Here is a 20,483-nt window from a genome sequence, read left to right as displayed (position 1 = left end):
GACTTTTGGCACGGGTATAAATTCTGACTGTTTGTCGTCAAGTACGAGTGTCATTTAGTCCGTCGACATCGATAAACTAAATTCTGACACAATTATCTCTCCACGCAGGTATTAATTTTGTTTAACTACACAACTACTTTATAGATATATTGACATGACCGCCTAGCCCTAGACTGTCTCAAAATAGGTCCAGGTCCTCTGTATTTTGTTTGTCCCTTTGTTGTTGTTTTGTGTTTTGTTTGTATCAGAGTGACCGAATAAAATTGATTGATGATTGCAATTGTAAAATATTATAAAATCTATTTCGTTGGAAGAGATCATGTTATTTTTACTAAAAAAACCTCCTCGACGGTTATAGGTAGGCCTTCCTTTTGTTGGTGCTGATTGATATTCTTTATTCATGTTGCCTTTGACTTATTGACATTATTCGCTATTTGATTAAGTTCACAGATATTTATTCTAAATTACTGGTTAGTTCTTAAACAATTATTTGAAATCATGGACAAGAAAATTGATGAACTCAAACACAAGTTGGACCTGATGGAAGCAAGGATCACCAATAACCTAAAAATCGAGATCAAAGCCATTGTTGAAGAAAGCATTAAAGACCTGCTTGAAGACTCCATTAATGAACATGATAAAAAAATGACAACCCTGATAGATGAATCCGTTTTAAATAATACCCAGCTAATAACTGAACGATTGGAAGCCATGTTTCATCAGAGTGATGCCATGATGAGCAAAGTGGATTCTCTTGTCGAAGATTTAAATGGTATTCATGTTGTTAACTCTACTCTCCAACATGATGTTCAGGCTGTGAAAGCAAGTCAGGATTTTATCAGTGCAGACTTTGAAATTCAAAAAAGCCATTTAAATGATCTTCACAAAAAAGTCGAAGAGCTATCAGCCTCCAATAATGCTCTTAAAGCTTTAGTTTCTGCCCTCCAAAATAGATTCGACAAGGACCTCGAAGATCTAGCACAATATGTAAGACGTGAAAATATTGAATTTCACGGTATTCCATACAAAGAGGGTGAAAAAACTGATGAAATCATCATTAAAATTGGCAAACTGTTGAATATTAATGTGGAGAGACTGGACATATCTGTATCCCATAGACTGCTCCGACGAGACAAATCTAAAATCCCACCGATCATCGTTAGATTCACCAACAGGAATAAGAGAAATGAATTCATTGACAAAAAGCGTTCTACATCCAGCATAGCAAGTTTTGGAATACCTGGCATGAAATCTCTTTACATAAATGAAAACTTAACCGATTACAGGAACAATTTACTATATACTGCTCGTATGTCGAAAAAGGATAACAAATACGAACGACTCTGGACCACTAATGGTAACATTTACATGCGGAAGAATAAAGATGCCCCGAGAGTTCCAATTAGAAAGTTAGCCGACATCGAAAATCTGAAATAAACAATTCTAAGTGAGTTTACTATTTATTTTTATTTTTTATGATATATAATGGCTTCCTTATATTCCTGTTCGGTGTGTAAAGAGCCATGCATAGAAAACTTTATTTTCTGTAGTATCTGTGATTCTAGAACTCATAGTTTATGTTATAATTCTGAAAACCATTCCAAAAAAATGTTTGGAGCAGCATACTACTGCTGTACATGCTCAAATCCATTGCCTTTTCTTGATAGCCTCAAGTTTACTGATGAGGAAGTATTACCGGTATGTAATGTCCTAAATAATGATGATTTTGACTTTGGAAATGCTAAAAACTGTGTTCTCTTAAATGATCGAAACAATGCGTTAACCACTTTCACTCAATTTGAAAAATATCCAACTATTTTAGCACATGTTAATATTCGATCTATCCAAAAAAATATTGATGAATTGTCCAAACTTATATATGATTTAAATTCGGCCCCATCATTCATTGCAATATCTGAAACTAAATTAAAATCTGATCCTGTGGCCAATATTGACTTAGAAGGGTATGACTTCTACCACACACCATCTAATACAAATGCTGGTGGCGTTGGATTATATCTGAAATCATGCTTTTCTCCAAACTTTATTGACGAATATAAACTAGATGTGGTCGGATGTGAGGAACTGTGGGCTGAAATTTCTATAGGAGCTGCTAAACCCTACTTACTAACCCTTGGTATAATTTATCGACATCCCAATTCGGATCACAATGAGTTTTCTAGCAAGTTGAAACAGACCTTGCACAATTTAGCCCAAGATAAAAGAAAGTTTTTTATTATTGGTGACATGAACATTAATCTTAATGCAAACACCACCTTTACAAAGCAATACCTGGAGATGCTGCGGTCCCATGCCACAATTCCATTGATTACGCTTCCTACCAGAGTGACCGGTAGTACTGCGAATTTACTAGATCATATTTATACTAATATTATTGATAAAAATATGAGACCATTTGTTCTACAAGACACTCTGACAGACCACTGCCCTATTTTTTGCCAGATTGACCTGAAACTTGAACCCCCCAAGCATGTGCCAGAATTGAAGCGAGATATGGTAAATTTCAATGTTGAACAGTTTCTAATTGATGCTCAAATTATCTTCAGTAATGAAGGTTCAAGTTCAGAAATTGAGGCTCATAACTTTAACATAATTTTTGATGAATTTGTCCTAAAATTGAGTAATCTTATTAATAAGCATGCCCCTTTAAAAAAATTAACTAGAAAAGAACGACGATTAAAACAGAAGCCCTGGATTACCCCAGGTATATTGCGCTCTGCTAAAATTCGGAATAAATTACACAAATCATTATTTTTAAATGGCACTGAGTCTGAAAAGCGCCAGTACAAAAAATACTCGAACACTCTCTCTCACATTAAGATTAGAGCTAAAGAGAATTACTATGCCAATTGTTTCGATAAACATAAAAAAGACCCTAAAATGACATGGAATACCATTAATTCAATTATTAACCGGAGAAGTAAAAAATCTTATCCCGGCACACTGCGTGATGATTATTGTAATAAATCAACTCAAGATCCAATTGACATTTGCAATATGTTCAACAATTATTTTTCTAAAATTGGGCCAAAGCTTGCATCAACTTTTTCTAATCACAATAGTTATGATTTTCTCGAATACCTTAGTCGACCTAATAAATCATCAATGTTTCTTGAGGAAATTACAACACCAGAAATTGAAATGATTATCAACTCACTTGCAAATGGCAAAGCAGAAGGCTACGACCGGATTCCAGTCTATCTAATTAAAATACTGAAGCCCGTTATTAGCCCAATTATAAGCAAACTTTTTAACACCTCTATGACTCTGGGAATCTATCCCAATCATTTAAAAGTTGCCAGGGTGGTACCTGTATACAAATCCGGGAATAAAGAGGTCGTATCTAATTATCGCCCCATATCAATACTTCCCTGCATTTCTATTATTTTTGAAAAATTACTACTCAAGCGACTCAAATCTTTTCTTGATAAAAACTCAATCTTGAATATTGACCAGTTTGGTTTTAGAAATGGACATAGCACATCACACGCGATTTTAGATATTGTTAGCCAATACTATAATATTATAGAAGAGAATTTACTAGGTTGTAGTGTCTTTTTGGATCTCAAAAAGGCATTTGATACTGTCGATCATAATATTCTAGTTAGGAAATTAAATCACTATGGAATTCGTGGAATTGCAAATAAGTTGTTTAAAAGTTACCTTCAGGATAGAAGTCAGTTTGTGTATTTGTCTGGTTTTGAATCAACAAAAGAAAGACTATCTGTTGGGGTCCCTCAGGGCTCTGTACTCGGTCCCACTTTGTTCCTTATCCACATAAATGATGTTGTGAATGCTACAGAATCCTTAACCAAACTTTTTGCCGATGACACCAGCAATACGTCCACTGCAAAAAATCTGACCGCCTTGGAAAAAAGGGTTAACGGGGATTTACATAATTTATCAGAATGGCTTACTAAAAACAAGCTCACTGTTAACGCTCAAAAGACACAAGTCCTGTTGATAAATTGTAACAGAAACCTAAGAAACTCAAAATTCACCCCAAAATTTATCTTAAATAACACAATACTGAATACCTGTGACTCCGTTAAGTACCTTGGAGTCATTCTCGACAATAACTTAAACTGGCACATGCATTTAGACCTTCTTGCAGGCAGGTTGTCAAGAACTATTGGCGCAATGACCAAATTAAGGCATTTCGTACCAAAAAAGATATTGCGATCCGTTTATTTTGCTTTGTTTTACTCGCACCTACAATATGGAATTGTGGCATGGGGCTCAGCATATCAGACTTATCTCAGAAGAATTACTGTGCTCCAAAACCGCGCTTTGAGGCTAATGAGTGGCTCATGTTTGAGACAACGCCTCAGTCCAGTATATAAACAACTAAACATTTTAAAACTTGAAGACGTATATAAATTTGAAATAGCTAAAGTGATGTTTCAGTTCAATCACGGTATGTTGCCAGAAGTTTTCAACAGCTATTTTACTAGTTGTAGTGAAGTCCATGGACATAACACTCGTCTAGCAAGTAAAGGTGCCTATTTTGTCAACAGGACTACCTCAAGTGTATCCCACAATTCCATTAAAAATATGGGTCCAAGTATATGGAATAGCATTCCCACCGATATTATAGAATCATCCTATAGCACTTTCAAATATAAATATATGCAACATCTAATCGATAAATACTGAATGTATTAGTTTATCACAATTTGTTGTTCTATATAGCATGGCCACTGTGCTATTTATGAATTCGTTTGCACTATTTACCGGTAATACCTTATCTCAGTTAATATTAGATAATATAGCAGGGCCTTCGTTCACCGTTACTGGCCTTTTCAAAGTTCTCCTTGTGCTTGCCAAATAGAAATCTACTCCAACTATAATAGTCATGTTTCATAGTGCTACATCTTTTTTCATCTGCAAACCTACCCCCATAGTTTCTGTTATCATCCGACTACTTCTTTCCAAAAATGTCACAATTTTATGGATTTTCGAGAGTCACTCTGGCTTCCTCAGCAGTAATGGATATGTGGATATCTGCCTATTAGAATTCATGGTTGAGCTCAATTGGTATATCGTTGCATTCTACTAAATATTAATCTATTAGATCATTCTGTTCCAATTATTAAAACTTAAATTGCTTCCATGATAAGTTCAGTATACGAGTATTGCTTTTTGTACATACAACTCATTTATCCATGTCAAATTTGGCGTTGCAAATGCCCACTGGCACTTATATTTTTATTTTTAAGACATTGATGGTACTTTACTGTTAAATATCATTTTTGTACTTGCAGTCCCCCTAGTTCATTATTCTTGTTTATTATTTACACAAATATATATTTTTTTGTAACCTAGTATTGTACTATGGCACTTTATCAATCATGCCCACATAGATTTGTCAACTGTAGATATAATTTCTTTCACATTTCTATTTTGTGGTTTGACATGTAACGTAAATAGTTGCCTTTCTAAGTCAAAAATATGAATTATTTTGCAATTGTATCCTTTATCGTGACTCACAAATCCATATAATGTTTCATTAAATTTGTGATGAAATTCAAAACAACAAACTGTTGTTTCTCTTGCACTTTTAATTTTCCCATTGATGAATTATGTTTGCACTACCATATCTATCTAAATTAATATAAATTGAATGTAAGGGTGATCTCTTCTCCTATATTGGCCCATCTGTCGGAGGAAGTAGGAACTTCGTTTTCTCATCTGTAGACAGGGCTAAACAGACACACACAGTCTGCTGATTGGAATAATAGTTTATTTATCCATATTCATATATTGAGTACTATTTGTGCATTTGCAATACTGTCATCCGATTTTGAGGCTGCAACCTTGCTGAATTAAATAATAGTTTTTTTTATCCAAATATATATTGCAAACTATTTGTTTTTTTATGCCAAAAATGCATTTTTTGCGGGGATGAACCTTGCTGTTTGAAATAATAGTTAATTTATTCATATTCATATATTGATTACTACTTGTGTATTTGCAATAACTGACTGCCTTAATTTTGAGGCTGAACCGTTGTGAATTTGGATAATATTTTATTTATCCATATTTACATATTGAGTACTTGTTGTGGATTTGCAATAACTGCCATCTAATATTAAGGCTGAACCCTTGCTGATTTGAGTAATAGTTTATTTATATTCATTCATATATTGAGTATTACTTTGTCTATTTGCAATAACTGCCATCTAATATTGCAGCTGAACTCTTGCTGATTTGAATAATAATTTATTTATCCATACTTATATATTGAGTACTATTTGTGCATTTGCAATAACTGCCATCTAATATTGCAGCTGAACTCTTGCTGATTTGAATGATAGTTTATTTATCCATATATTGAGTTTATTTGTGCACTTGCAATAACTGCCATCTAATATTGAGGCTAACCCTTGCTGAATTGTATAATAGTTTATTTATATTTATTCATATATTGAGTACTACTTTGTCTATTTGCAATAACTTCCATCTAATATTGCAGCTGAACTCTTGCTGATTTGAATGATAGTTTATTTATCCATATTCATATATTGAGTTTATTTGTGCATTTGCAATAACTGCCATCTAATATTGAGGCTAACCCTTGCTGAATTGTATAATAGTTTATTTATATTTATTCATATATTGAGTACTACTTTGTCTATTTGCAATAACTGCCATCTAATATTGCAGCTGAACTCTTGCTGATTTGAATGATAGTTTATTTATCCATATTCATATATTGAGTTTATTTGTGCATTTGCAATAACTGCCATCTAATATTGAGGCTAACCCTTGCTGAATTGTATAATAGTTTATTTATATTTATTCATATATTGAGTACTACTTTGTCTATTTGCAATAACTGCCATCTAATATTGCAGCTGAACTCTTGCTGATTTGAATGATAGTTTATTTATCCATATTCATATATTGAGTACTACTTTGTCTATTTGCAATAACTGCCATCTAATATTGAGGCTGAACTCTTGTTGATTTGAATAATAGTTTATTTATCCATATTTTTATATTGAGTATTTGCAAAAACTGCCTTTCCTTCACATCATAAATTCATCCATATTCTTTATATTGAGAAACATTTTGTGCATTTGTAAAATCTTTCGTTTTTTTTGAGAGGTTGACCCTCGCTACTTCAAATAATGTTTATTTATCCAATTTTCCACTTATATATGAGGGCTACTTGTATATTTGCAAAAACTGCCTTTTATTTGTCAGGCTGATTTATTGCTGCTCAAAATAATAGTCATCGTTTACCTATTTAAATATTGGGTTTAAGTTTTTAATAGGCCACAGTTGTTGTCTTGTTTGAAAGGCTTACTAATAATAGTTATTCAACCTAAATTGTATTTATATATATGACTATCGATCGTATGTTTACCAAAATTGTTTCTTAATTGGGGTATATAATATTTTTTCAGTCACCTATTTGCCATAAATTTTTCTTGTTACTTATCGATTTTAATCGGTAAGTATGTTGATAGGTATTTGTCTGTCTGTCTGTTAGATGCACGCGATATCTCACGAAAACGAGATCGAATCTGCTCCAGATTTTTCATGTGCATTCATCATATCTCGGACCAGAAGCCTATTGATTTTGGGCGAAGTATATCGTATAATTAGCGAGTTATTAATCAATAGTGATGGGACACAAGTTGTCACTATGGAGTAAGAGCGCTTTTTTGGGGGATCCCCTGACTTTTGATCGATAAGTCCTCGGTCTCTGACCGATATTCTCGTTGGAAGGTTGATTCCTCTCTTGAACCAATTGTTTTACATGAGTACCATGTTGTTTATCTCCTGAAATTCATTCGTACATGTAAGGCTGGCTCCTTGCGTCCAAATCTACATTGAGTATAGTAGTCCAATAGCCAAAATTGTTTTTTTTTAATTTGTGGGTCTTACTCCTCACTTTCAAATCTCATCATTTAAAAATTGATTTCACGGAAAAAAAATTAATTACTTTTATTTACTTCATTTTTTTGTTTGTTTTTTCAAATTTTGTGTCGTGAACTTCAACCATTTCTAATAATCTTATTTTACTGTGAATTTATCAGCGTAAACTTGGAGGGGGCTGACTTCGATGACCGCATGGTCGTATCGCTCCTTCCAGTCTACACCGAAAAAAGCGTACTTTTTTATAGCCACTATTTTTTATTATTATGACTGTTTTTTTCTGGTTGACGAAATAAATCTCTCTCTCTCTCTCTCTATTGCGTCGACGATTACGAATAGCCACGAAATACAATATTTGTAAAATGCTTTTAATTTGAACGTAGGACGGCGGCGCTAGAATATGTGGGTGATATTCGATATTCTTTTAAACACGAATAACGATATTCGAAGGTCGCGATATTAACATTAAATTCAAATTTGACATCCCGGCTTATGAGTTTTCTAATTGAACACCGAGATTACTAGCGTTACTGTACAGCGTATCTTAATCAGTTAAAGCAAACTCCAAACATTAATTTCATATTATGCGACATATATATCTTTTTTTTCGATCTGAAATATTGTGTACTATGAACAACGCTCAAAGACCATTGTTTTAACCCGTCTGCCCTACACAGCACCCCTAATTAAGTAATAATTACATAGTATCGGTAATATCGGCCTTCTTATAGTATCGGCGTATCGGTATCGGCGTTTTTAGCTGGTATCGGCGACAAAGGTGGTATCGGTACATCTCTAATGTGTACCAGGTTAGGGTTCAGGTTGTGCGCCATCTTTTTGCACATACTTCGAGAGCGCCAAAACCCAAGGTAACCAGATGATGCAGGTGGCTGGTGATCACATTGTTGACAAATAGGATAGAAATTTCGTATTTGTCCAGAAGCAAAGATGACTTAGTCATACCACAAACCATGATGTCTTGTTCGTTTGTCTTTCGATGACGGATATGGGAATACTGAACCAATTATTCGCTTTACATGAGTGCGCTTGATGTTGAAGGAAACCATAACTGGCCAATGGTTTTTGCTGAAGTGCTGGTTGTTTTTATATGTCATGTACTGGTATGTATGTTCTCAAATTTCTAACGAATGCTTCTGGCACTAATTGCTGTTCTATGCGGTATGTTTTATTGTCCTCTAATTTTAAAATGTCATTTTTGTGGCTGAATTTGTCAGTTTGCGTCATGATTACTATTGCTACTACTTCAATTACTATGAAATATATTAATTAATGCAAATCCTAAATTATAGATAATATTTAACGATTTCGGGCCCATCTTTTAGTTATTGTCACTTATATAACCCTATTGAAAATCGCGCAATGACATCAACAGTGCGTTGTTCTTTTAGAACATGCTATAGATCAGGCATGCACAACTCAAAAAAAAAAGAGGGCCACACCAACTAAAAATAATTGTTCACAGGCCATACACGCCATTGGTTCGGAATCTTGCGTATAAACAATGCAAGATCTGGACAAATCGACGTGAGATCAAAACTTTTCTCCACTCAATTGAGAATAATTATCGGAGTTGACAATTTTAAATATTTCGTTATAAGTTTAGAGAGTACAGATCGCTGCTTGTTTCTCTTAATGTTTAATACAAAAAAAGGTTTGCTTGCATGCATACAAGCGCCAAGTTGAACATTTGCATGCTGATACCATTACATGGGTTTTTTGAAATTTTCGTTCTGTATTGTGGAACTAACACCACTTTTTGCTGTGCAGGCCGAAGTATTCGTCAAATTCCAAATGCAAATAAGTATTTATTTGTCTATTTTATTGGTGTCGTTTTCAATCTTTATTTTGACATTGCGTTTTTGCACAAATGGTGAAACCAAACGCTTTGACTGGAGACTTAGAGAAGCGCGGTATCGGCACGCACGTAGTGCTAGGGAAAAATTACGATGATACCCTGCCAAGGGTTTGGTTCAGAGCTACTAATTATTTTCAGGTTAATGGGCCTGGCCTGTAGAGCGCAACAGCGTCCTCATTCCACCTGCTGTGGATAGTTAACAAAGTTTGGTGATCGAATGTTGTTTGTAAACTTGGTCATCAGTTGTAGCTTCATCAAAAGTGACTTCGTGATAACAAGTGTGACAATAGCCCAGGTCGTACCTTTATGTTTCAAAGAAATAAATGGCGAAATTCATTAATTGTTAGTAACCGATTAAGTCCCCATTCGAAACTGGAATTCATTTGTTTCGTGTACACGAGTACTAATAAAAAGTGTAATGCTGTATGAATAAACTACCAATGCTATGATAATTTATTTTACCTTTTGATGTTCATATTCAAAACTTCGTAGTGAATAGGGTAAATTTCTATTTTTATGGCGTCAACGTCTACACACCCACTTTGAAGAAAACATTCAGTTGAGAAGTGAACCTTAGTAAAACTGACTAGCGTCAAACCGAAACCCTGTCAATTCTTATACCAACGTATGTATATCGCAATTTACCTGGGACCGACCCGTAAACGTGTTACGTGTATGAGGCTCGAGTGTCGAGAAAATGTTTTTGAAAAGGATTCAGGGCAAGGACGCCAACGGTGCACTATACCGCCAGGGTTCCCTAATTTGGGTTCCGATTTTCAGATTATTGCCACGGGAGCGTATAGTCCGCGCAACCAAATTTTACCACTTGGAAAAGCAGTTTAAACTTCATTGTGCGTTTTTTTGTAAGTTGCGCAAAGTCAGACTATATATATATGTAGGGTTACCATATTTTTGTGACTTCAAAGCGGGACGCAAAAAGGCAAATGACCCATTGGCTGTGATTTTGTAACTTTACATTTTCCGATTTTACTACATAGGCCTACATTCAAAGCCATCCCGGCTCTCTTCATTGACCATAGTGTCATCGAGAGTTCATGCGCATATTCTCTGTCTACACATCAGGTTCAGTTCGAAAAATAGAAAAGACTTGCCGTTAACGATACAAATATATCTTCCTAATTCAGATTTCCCATGTACAGCAAAAGGAATAAAGAATAATAAAATAGCCTGTCGTTTTCAAGCATTGGGATTTTCCTCTACGACCAAGCATGCTTTTCTGTGGATAACTAACACCTTCTTCAAAAAAACGTTTTTCAATGTCACATTCACGTAAACCTCAGAACAGGACCAATTAGTATTGATTTTACATGTTTATACGTTTGCTAACAATGTTAGCGGGAAACAACGAAACAAACAAAATAAAGTAAATAGGCTAGCCTGCGCTACACAGCGACAACAATAACATGTTAATTTGTAATATGCTGAATGGCTGAACGCAAAAGCGGGACTTTTGGCTGACTTGTCGGGAGGGCGGGACAAGGCGCTAAAAAGCGGGACGTATGGTAAGCCTATATATATGTCTAAATTTGACCATCAATTAGGCAGTGTAAAAACAAATAATGACCTGATTGGTTAAAATAAAACACTTTGATTGGACACGAATCCAGTATTATACACAAATTGCAAATGAATATAATGAACAGTGAACACCCTACCCAAGTGGCACAAAAATGTTCTTGCGACAATATGCGACCAAAATCTAGGTGCGACGAGAGTTAACTTTAATAACACCGATCTATGTTTTTGAAGTCAACTACATTTTTCGAAACAGAAAACTTCATACGCGAACTGAAGCCTAAGTCAAGTTTTGGAATCGATGGTATTCCATTCACGCAACACCACTTTTATGGCTGAAATGTTTTGGTATATAAACTAACCAAGGCGTTTGAAGGCAAGCAACATGTTATTGGTATATATATATATATTTGAAAAATTTAGACACCAAGATCTATTTGCATTTGCAAACCAAGATCATATCTGAATGTTGTTTAACAAATTATCTCCTAATGGTGGGATAACATGTGTGACGACCCTTGTTTTGCCTGTTAAATGACGTCATGTGATATCGTTTCAATATTTGGTATCCTATCAGTGAGGACACTGGGGGCGCTGTGACACTGTCGGCCTTCCTTTTTTTTGCGGCATGGTCTGCACCGTGGGTTGACGAGGGGCAGTCGTTTGAGTGTTTCGGTTGGATTGGTGGTTGTTTACAAATTGTGTCAAAAATCCACCCACTGCATTGTTGCTTGCATCACATACAACTGATAATGGGATGTCCGCTTTTGGGTGTGCAATCATACAAGCATTTGACAGGCATTGCTTTATTTTATTGAAAGCAATTTCACATTCCCCCGTCCAGTTAAGTTTATGACGCTTGAGATTTTTGTCTGATACAAATTTAGTCAAAGGATTTATGATCTCCGAAAAATGGGGTATATGCTTTTTATAGAAGCAACATAATCCTATGAATTTACGACACTCAGTTACTGTTTTAGGTCGTTGAAATTTTTCTATAACTGATACCTTTTCTGGAAGTGGTTTGATTCCTTGATCTGTTACTTCGTATCCTAGATAAGAAAGCTTAGAAACTCCAAATTCACAATTTTTTAATTTTAATGTTAAGCCATAATGATTTAGCCGCTTAAATACTTTTTCGGTTATTTCTAAATTTTTCTCCTTAGTTTCACAGTAAATTAGTAGGTCGTCGAGATAAACAAAAACATTTTCAATTCCGATTAGGACTTCATGCATAAATCTTGAGAACGTAGAGACCCCACCATTTAGGCCATAATTAAGCATGATCGGTATATAATGACAAGAACCCACGGAAAATGCCGCTTTGTGGCGTTGTAAAGGGTTAATTTTTAAACTAGAATAAGCTGATTCAAGATCTAACTTAGTAAAAACTTTGCAACCAAAAAGTTCTGACCGGAAGTTTTCCAATCGTGGTAATGGGAAGCGAGGAAGTCGCGTAATTAGATTTAATCTCCCGTAATCGACGCACATCCTAATCTCGTTGTCTCCTTTTGGTACGATGTTGATTGGAATACTGTATGCACTTGTTCCGCGTATAATATCACCATTTTTTAAAAGTTTCTCAATTTCTTCGTCAACTTTTTTTTTATATTTGAATGGGATCGGCCTTGGTTTTGAATAAACCGGCGGCCCGAAGGTTATGATATCATGTTGGAACTTATGATTCACACCTCTCAGAGATGCATGTTTTCGATTTAAAATGTTAGGATATTTGTCTAATAAAAGCTGATATCTTTCATCTACAGTTTCAGGTAGCAAACTCGATAATGGAGGTTCCATTTTAACATTCTGACACGGAATAATAACTCCATTAGACTTATTTATCAATGAACCATTTGCTAAGTCGACGACCAATTTATTTTTCAAAAGAAAGTCAACACCAAGAATGCCATCGAAATTTATATTAGCCATGATACATTGGTGTATGAATTTAGTCTCAGCTGACAAGCAAATTTCAATCCGCTTGTGACCAAGAACGGATAATTTGGTTCCGTTAGCTGTCACTAGAGGTTTATAATTTCTATTTTCGACTGTCTGTATATCTGAATCTCTTAGTTTATCAGAATTGTTGTTAATTTTAAATTGATCTGCCTTTTTCGCATCCAATATACTGTAGGTTGAGCCAGTATCGATAAGAAAAGTATTATTTGAAAAATAATCATATACAAAAAACAATTTATCACTACAAGATGGCGACGTATCGTCGTTATTATACAATTTACTACATTTATGTTGTTTTTGTAATCTTATAGAATTTTGAGTATTCTTGAGTAGGCGTGTTCTCTTATATTTATTGAACGCGCCTACTCCTTTTCTAAAAAAGGCTTGTTTCTATTAAAATTGCAAGGTGGATCGCATTTTATTGCATTTCTGCCAAATTTCCAAAGAAAACGACAAAGTCCTCTTCTATCATTATTTCTAGATACATAATTACTTCTGTTGAAATCACCTCTCCTGTCGTTCTCTCTGGGAGCATAGTTATTTCTGTTGAAATTTTCTCGATGGTACTGATTTCAATTATAATCTCTACACTCGTACCTGTTATTGCTTTGTGGGTTGACATACTGTCTAGAATAATTTGAAGCGCTAATGCGGTGGATTGGATTTATTTTTGAGTCAGATTTTTGAATGTTCATGTTTTTTACTTGGTTGTTCAAATTGTCCACATTTTTTGCTAAAGACGTAACCAATTCGGTCAATTTACTAGTCTTATCGTCTGATGTGTTCCACATGCAAAGTTGAGGCATAATTTGATTGTTTCTCTGACGAATCGTAGATTTGCATGGCTCTAGACAATATGTTTTCACAAGATAATTTATTTGTATCAGAATACAACACATTAGCAATGTAGTTAGGTAACAATGAAACAAAAACCTTTTTGATTAGTGTCTGTACTTGTTCATTAGTTTTATCTGACCCTATAAATGAATCCTTTAGATGTTATAAAATTACATCCGGTCTTTCAAACTGTAACTGGCCTGAAAAAATTTTCTTCAGTTTTTCGCGAGTATCGGGTGCGAATATATCAAGTATAATCTGCTTTAGCTTTGGATACGTGTTTTGGGTCTCAATAGGTGATAGCCTGGCTCTGACAAGATCTAACTGTGGAGAATTTAAACATCTCAGTACGATTTTGTACTTTTCTAAGTCTAAGGTAATTCCTGACTCGATAAATTCCTGCTCTGTTAAGAAGAACCAATTTTGAACGTCTGACTCCCAAAGCCCTCGAATTGGAAGTCGATGTTTCTCGTAAAATATAGCTCTCGGTTCTGAACTGCTGGACATTCTAGATGTCGTTGCGCCAATTGGAGTGGGTTGTCCAATATCTCTCGTTTGTGTAAATGTGCTTATAGATCTATTTGGATATTCGTTAAGCTCTTTATTTGGCAGTGGTTGAAAATTTACTTTTTGAGTGCCCATAGTGGTTTCAAATTCATTTTTAACTTCGTTACATTCCGTCAAATCCATAGAGTCTAATGAACATGACAATCTATTTGGAGAGGAAATAGGTCTATGTTCTACACCCGCGTTCGTTTCCGGTATTGTATTTTCGAAATCACGCTGTAAGTCTATGTTCTCGTCAGTAACATGCACTAGTCGATACGGTTCAAATTCACTCTCTAACGTTCCGCGACTTTGCATTTGCCGTGATTTACTGCGTGTTAGCATTTTTGCGAATTTATCCATTTATCTTATTTAACCCTTTCCGTGCGGTGGGCACGTATACGTACCCACGACAAAACTCGCTAGTTTGCGGCGGGTACGTTGATGTACTCCACTGTTTTATTTAGCAATCGGTCGCAAACTGTTGGTCTAGTTTTTCCGGGTTTTAGTTTATTGATAAGAAGCCTTCTTCGAGATTAACATAAGCGACGGTAAATCTCGCTTTCGTTTACCATGGGAGTTTTATTTGCGGCGGAACGAGGGAGTGTTTTTGATTTATGCAAATTTCGGTGTTTTTTGGGTGGTAATAGAAGATATATTATCCCTTCCATCTACCAAAGTATTTTGAGTTAGATAACGAAATTGCTACAGTAATATTATGCTATTGTTTGCCAACCAAGAAGCGGTAACAGTAAAGGATTTAGCGAATATTTCTATTTTTTATCACGGCTTGAAGTTTCAACACCCAAGAAAAAAAATGTCTTTTTTCTATCCTGTTTGTGACTCAGACCACCCCTTTTGAAAAAAAAAAAAATTTTCAATCGCCAATTGCAAGCTCTTTAAATAAGCTTTCCAACGAGCCGTCAGTGGGCAGCAGAGGATCATTACTTTTTCGTTAGTCGATCGATTAGTTGTGGGGGTACAAATGCATAAAGTCGGCGTAGCAAATACGATTATTTAATAAAAAATAAAAATCGCATGGAAAGGGTTAACATCTAATGCTTTTATTAATACTAACATCTAAAACTATATTGTAGAAACAATAAGTAAATTAATTTACCAACCTCATTGTTTTGTCGCTAATTTTTGTTCCCAATTCGGGATCACCAGTGTAGCCAAAAGCTTCTATTTGGTTATCTTCTCCGTCAGTTGATAGATACTACTTCGGTATATATTGTGCTCCGACTGTCTAGACTCCGATATAAAACAATTATATTAATCAGAAGTTATACGAGCTCAATTGGGAGTTCCTGCTAATTTTATATAACAGATCGACTCAATATCTTTACTTTAATGTTATTTTATTGCTCCGTTTAAACCATTAAAATTTACATTAACAAGAAATTATAAAACACGACTTAAAGCATAAAATACAATTTACACCCTAAATAGCATTGTCCCTAAGGTAAAGCATAATTATAATTGTACCTTAAATAGTATTGCCCATAAGATAACAGCTGGATTAGCCAGAACAGCTAACCTTTCTCCTATCGTTCACCACTCCTCTCTCTCTAACTTCTTTGTTCCGATAAGTCTATTTATATGGAATTGGGGGTTTCTCAATTTAGAGGATAATTTGTCTATCTTTATTTATTACTTTTCCGGGAAGAAGGTTTTTCTTGACCAATCAAATTCAAGTTTGTCTCGTTTTTGATAGGAGGAATTTTGGATGCGCACGATGATTTCTTATTTCATCGGCATGGTTATTTAGGTCAATTATCTTGTAAAGTTATGAAATGACCTAGTTTTATGTCTAAAAATAGCAATGATTTCATTTGTCCCGTGAGTATGAATCATTTTATGCTCGTTGAAATTTACAGCTGCTAAGTCGAAAGTCAAGGTTTTAAGGCTAATTGTGGCAATATTCGATGATTTAAAGTGACAAATTGCAAATTTGTTACAGTGTCTGTGTGGGTGCCTCTGGTCTTCGGGGATGTTTGTCTGTGGTTGTGTGACTGTTGGATGTTTTGTGCTGGACAGTGGGCTGACGTAGGGACCATGTCATTGTTTGAGTACAGTGCCATTACAGTTCATTTACCGTAGTGTAGTATTTTCAGTTTTATCATGAAATTAGCTTTTATTAGTACTATTCAAATGTTGTGCACCCTATAGAATTGTTCGTCGTCTTTTAAAAATGCCTGTCATAAGGTATTTTCGGCCTGTTCTGCAAATGGTAGTAGCTAGTTTATTGTACTGGATTCTAGGGGTCATTTAGTTTCGATTGAAAGTCTCTTCGATTTCAGAGTTCGTCAGTGTTTTTTATGGTGTATATGGTCTTTCTTGCCTTTTTACTGCCTGGTATCTGTTATTTTTATTTTATGCTCTTCGTTCCTTTGGAGTGTTTGGTTGTTTTGGATCGTTCACTGTTTGAGTTGTTAAATAAATGACATAAAACAGCGTAAAGACTTGGACTATTGAGAGGGAAACTAGAGGTCAGATCATATTAGAAGATATTCTGAACCTGGATAATTGGACACGTAGTGGACATAACGATCGTTTCAAAATTTTGTTGTTATTGTTATTATTTGTCTCCATCATTTTAAAAAAAAATCGCTTTTCTCTTCGAATACTGGACCAATTGCTTTGAAATTTCCAGTGGTTGAAGATAAAATTTTTCCCCAGAAGGCTATTACTTTTATTCATTTTAAATATTTCTGTTAGCTCTGTGAGATTTGTTTTTGTTTGCTATGACGTCATTAAACGTTCTGCGGACATCGGACGCCATTTTGTGTCCTACTGTACTGCTTCGCTTGGTGTGAATATATTTGTAGACTGTGATCTGACGGTACGGTAAACCGTACTGTGAACAGACGTGTCCATATATTTGGGCGTAGCTCTCTTGTTATTTCATACATTGCCGGTACGCTACACTAAGATGAATGCACATGCAAAATTTGGAGCAGATTGAACCTCGCTTTCGTGAGATATCTCGTGCATCTAACACACAGACATACAGACAAATACCTATCAACATACTTACCGATCAAGATCGACAAGTAACGAGCTGATTCTAGAGTTCGTTACACTGTTATATAAACCAACTTTGGAATTGGCATAATTCATGCATTTCATGTGATCATCTACCACGTAATACCACTGGTAGCTGTAAATATTTGAGTACTGGAAACTGGAGCATAGATTAGGGATGTGTGCCGGCGTATAAAAAATTAGTAACGGGGATGGAGAGATGTACCACGGAAATGTTATGGCAAGAATAATGATCCAGTCCGGATATAATGCTGAACAGTGACACTCAATAGGAGTGAATGATACCAATGTACCAGGTAAACGTGGAATCCCAGTACGGGTATCTATAGATCAGCGGTTCTCAACCTGGGGTTCGCGAACCCCCAGGGGTTCAAGAAAAGATTTCCAGGGGTACTTGGACGGCAGTCGAGGTTTTGTGTGTTGCTGTTTTTTAATATCCTTCATTACTACCAGAGGAAAATTCGTGTTGATTGAAACTAGATGCCAATTGAAACGTAGATTTTTCGTGATGTTGCGTTTTTGTGACTTGGCAGAAAAAAGGTTGAGAACCCCTAATAGATGAAGCAGTCTTCCAAATTTTTATTCAAAACATTATAATAAAAAATGTAAAAAAAACATGACAGTGTTGCATGCTGGGCATTACTTATCTATCTCATATATGCCGATTTTATCAATTTGAGTGAGTGAGTGAGTTTATTTCAATTTTCCAATATTATACAACAAAACAATACATGGCAAAACAAACAAATGTACGGAAAATCAGGAAAGTGGGCAAAATTTAATAAAGATTTAAGACGAGCTGGTGCACGTGCCCACTTAACCCAAACAGAAAACAATACATTGAAGTAAATTAAAAAAAAAGAGACACGAAAGATTAATTCGGGCATAAACACTTGGGTGTGGATGTGGAGTTTTAACATGGGGCGTACTTTCTAGTTTCTACTATATCTGTACATGGAAATACCTAGAATTGTAACCTACAACAAACAAGTGATGCGCAATATGTGATAAAATTAATGTGATTACGAACGCACTCAACTAATAATCTACTGGACGATAAACAACAATAATAAAAGCACCATAAAAGAAACCAACAACAAACGAAGTAAAATATGACAAGAGCATTCCACGCCCTGGCGTTCCGCCTTCAGTTGTGCTTTGTGTAAGTGTAAGTAGTCTTTTTTATGGAATTCATCATCAAATATTCGTTACATTTGACTGTTTATGTTATCCCCAGCTTCGATCAATGTCCAATCAGCGTAGTTTTTCATGGCTTTTGACTATCTTCATCATTTCATCACATTCCACACGTTATCTTTATATTGGATTAAATTAGTCAATATTATCTTAAGTGTTTCAAAAGTATCACAGCCCGAAAGTTCAATATATTCGCGTATTTCCAGGTTTGTTTATTTCTTACTCGTTTGTCTAGGTTTATGTGTGTTTGAAATTTTTTTATGTGTCGGTGAGCGGACATATAATATTTCTCATGTTTTAAAATTTTTCAAGGCCTTTCTAGCTCTCCAGAATATTCCCCAATTTTAACTTGTGTGTATTACGGAGTTTTCAAAATAAACTATCTGCCACCATCAACGACTAACATACCGCCACCATTGAACAAAATCACTGTCCGATCACTCAATTACCGCCGCGCCTGCAGCGAAGCAGCAGGTTGTGCAGCAACTGCCAATTTGCAATATATACTTTACTTTTGTAACCTGCACTTTATAATCTGTGTGAAATTTCTGTCGTATGACAATAGCCGATGGTCAGTCTAGCTCGGGAGTATGCACTTCTTGAGTTCTGGGTGTATATACATTTCTACGATCTTTTTTTTTGTACCGCACATTTGCGTATAAATAAAAACAACACAACGAATTCTTCATAAACGTAGAAATTAAAAAACTTATAATTTTGGGATTTGCCAAATCTATTTGATACGTCTGACTTCTTAGGACGCACTGTAAAATAACGAAGATGTGTCCCGGTCTGGCATGTTGTCTACAACTTATAGTGACCAATAATCGCAAGAGATCGGACTCATGTTCGAGATCGTTATAAAGCCTCCTATGAGCAAGGGCGATCTCAGGAGAGCGAGTATTCACGTCAGTACGCAGTTTCTTCGACGTGAATCGGTACTCCCGTAGCATGTGTACCAGGTTAGGTTAGGTAGGGTTGCCATACCGTCCGGAAAATTCCGGAAGAATTTGAAAAATGCTTAAATGTCCGGAATCCGGAATTTTACTGCATCTGTAATCGTACTGTGCACACCGCTAATAAAGAACATTGTTATTTCGTACCGTGCACATATTTTTTACTACGAGGTCATGAAAAAGTCATGAACTGTCCGGAATTTTGCTTTTTCAAATATGGTGACCCTAGGTTAGGCCATAATTTTATTCCGATTTTAGTTCTTTTAAGAGTCGGGACTGTCTGTGTAATCCAAGTGGTTATACCCATGCCCATAGGGTTAGTCCCTTTACTTACACAACTTGATGTAGGGTAGGCGAACAAAATTAGTTACCTCGATATTGGTACACATATTTCTGGTCGTCCGTGAATCCGGGTTATTACTATTTACTAATTCAAGTCAACTGATATCACTTTCTTCCGATACAACACTGACTGACAGTGAATTGAACTTCATAAGAAACGCGTTTTCAAAGTGTTTTCGTTTAGCCATTTTGATAATCCAACATTGACGCTTACACTCATCTTACAAATTCCCGTTTTTTTGTCCTTAAATTAAATGAGTGGCTGCAAGGGCAAA

At 35.4% G+C, this 20,483-nt stretch overlaps 1 protein-coding gene and 1 long non-coding RNA gene across 2 annotated transcripts; one reads left to right on the top strand and one right to left on the bottom strand.

Annotated features, from left to right (window-relative positions):
* The first annotated feature begins 498 nt into the window (after positions 1 to 498).
* LOC144424424 (uncharacterized) lies at positions 499 to 1,437 on the top strand. Its single transcript, XM_078113755.1, has one exon. It carries the CDS (start codon positions 499 to 501, stop codon positions 1,435 to 1,437), a length of 939 nt encoding a protein of 312 aa, XP_077969881.1.
* A 6,834-nt stretch (positions 1,438 to 8,271) lies between these two features.
* LOC144424621 (uncharacterized) lies at positions 8,272 to 19,564 on the bottom strand. The gene is made up of 3 exons (XR_013476846.1): positions 16,154 to 19,564; positions 15,790 to 15,914; positions 8,272 to 10,086 (listed from the first exon to the last, which is right to left on the bottom strand). It is a non-coding gene; the product is annotated as an uncharacterized LOC144424621 (long non-coding RNA).
* Between the last annotated feature and the right edge of the window lie 919 nt (positions 19,565 to 20,483).

The sequence above is a fragment of the Styela clava genome, chromosome 6 (genome assembly GCF_964204865.1).
Source record: "Styela clava chromosome 6, kaStyClav1.hap1.2, whole genome shotgun sequence".
In the NCBI taxonomy this organism is placed as follows: Eukaryota; Metazoa; Chordata; class Ascidiacea; order Stolidobranchia; family Styelidae; genus Styela; species Styela clava.
Note: the sequence above shows the minus strand (reverse complement) of the source record. Positions and strands in the feature narration are given on the sequence as shown.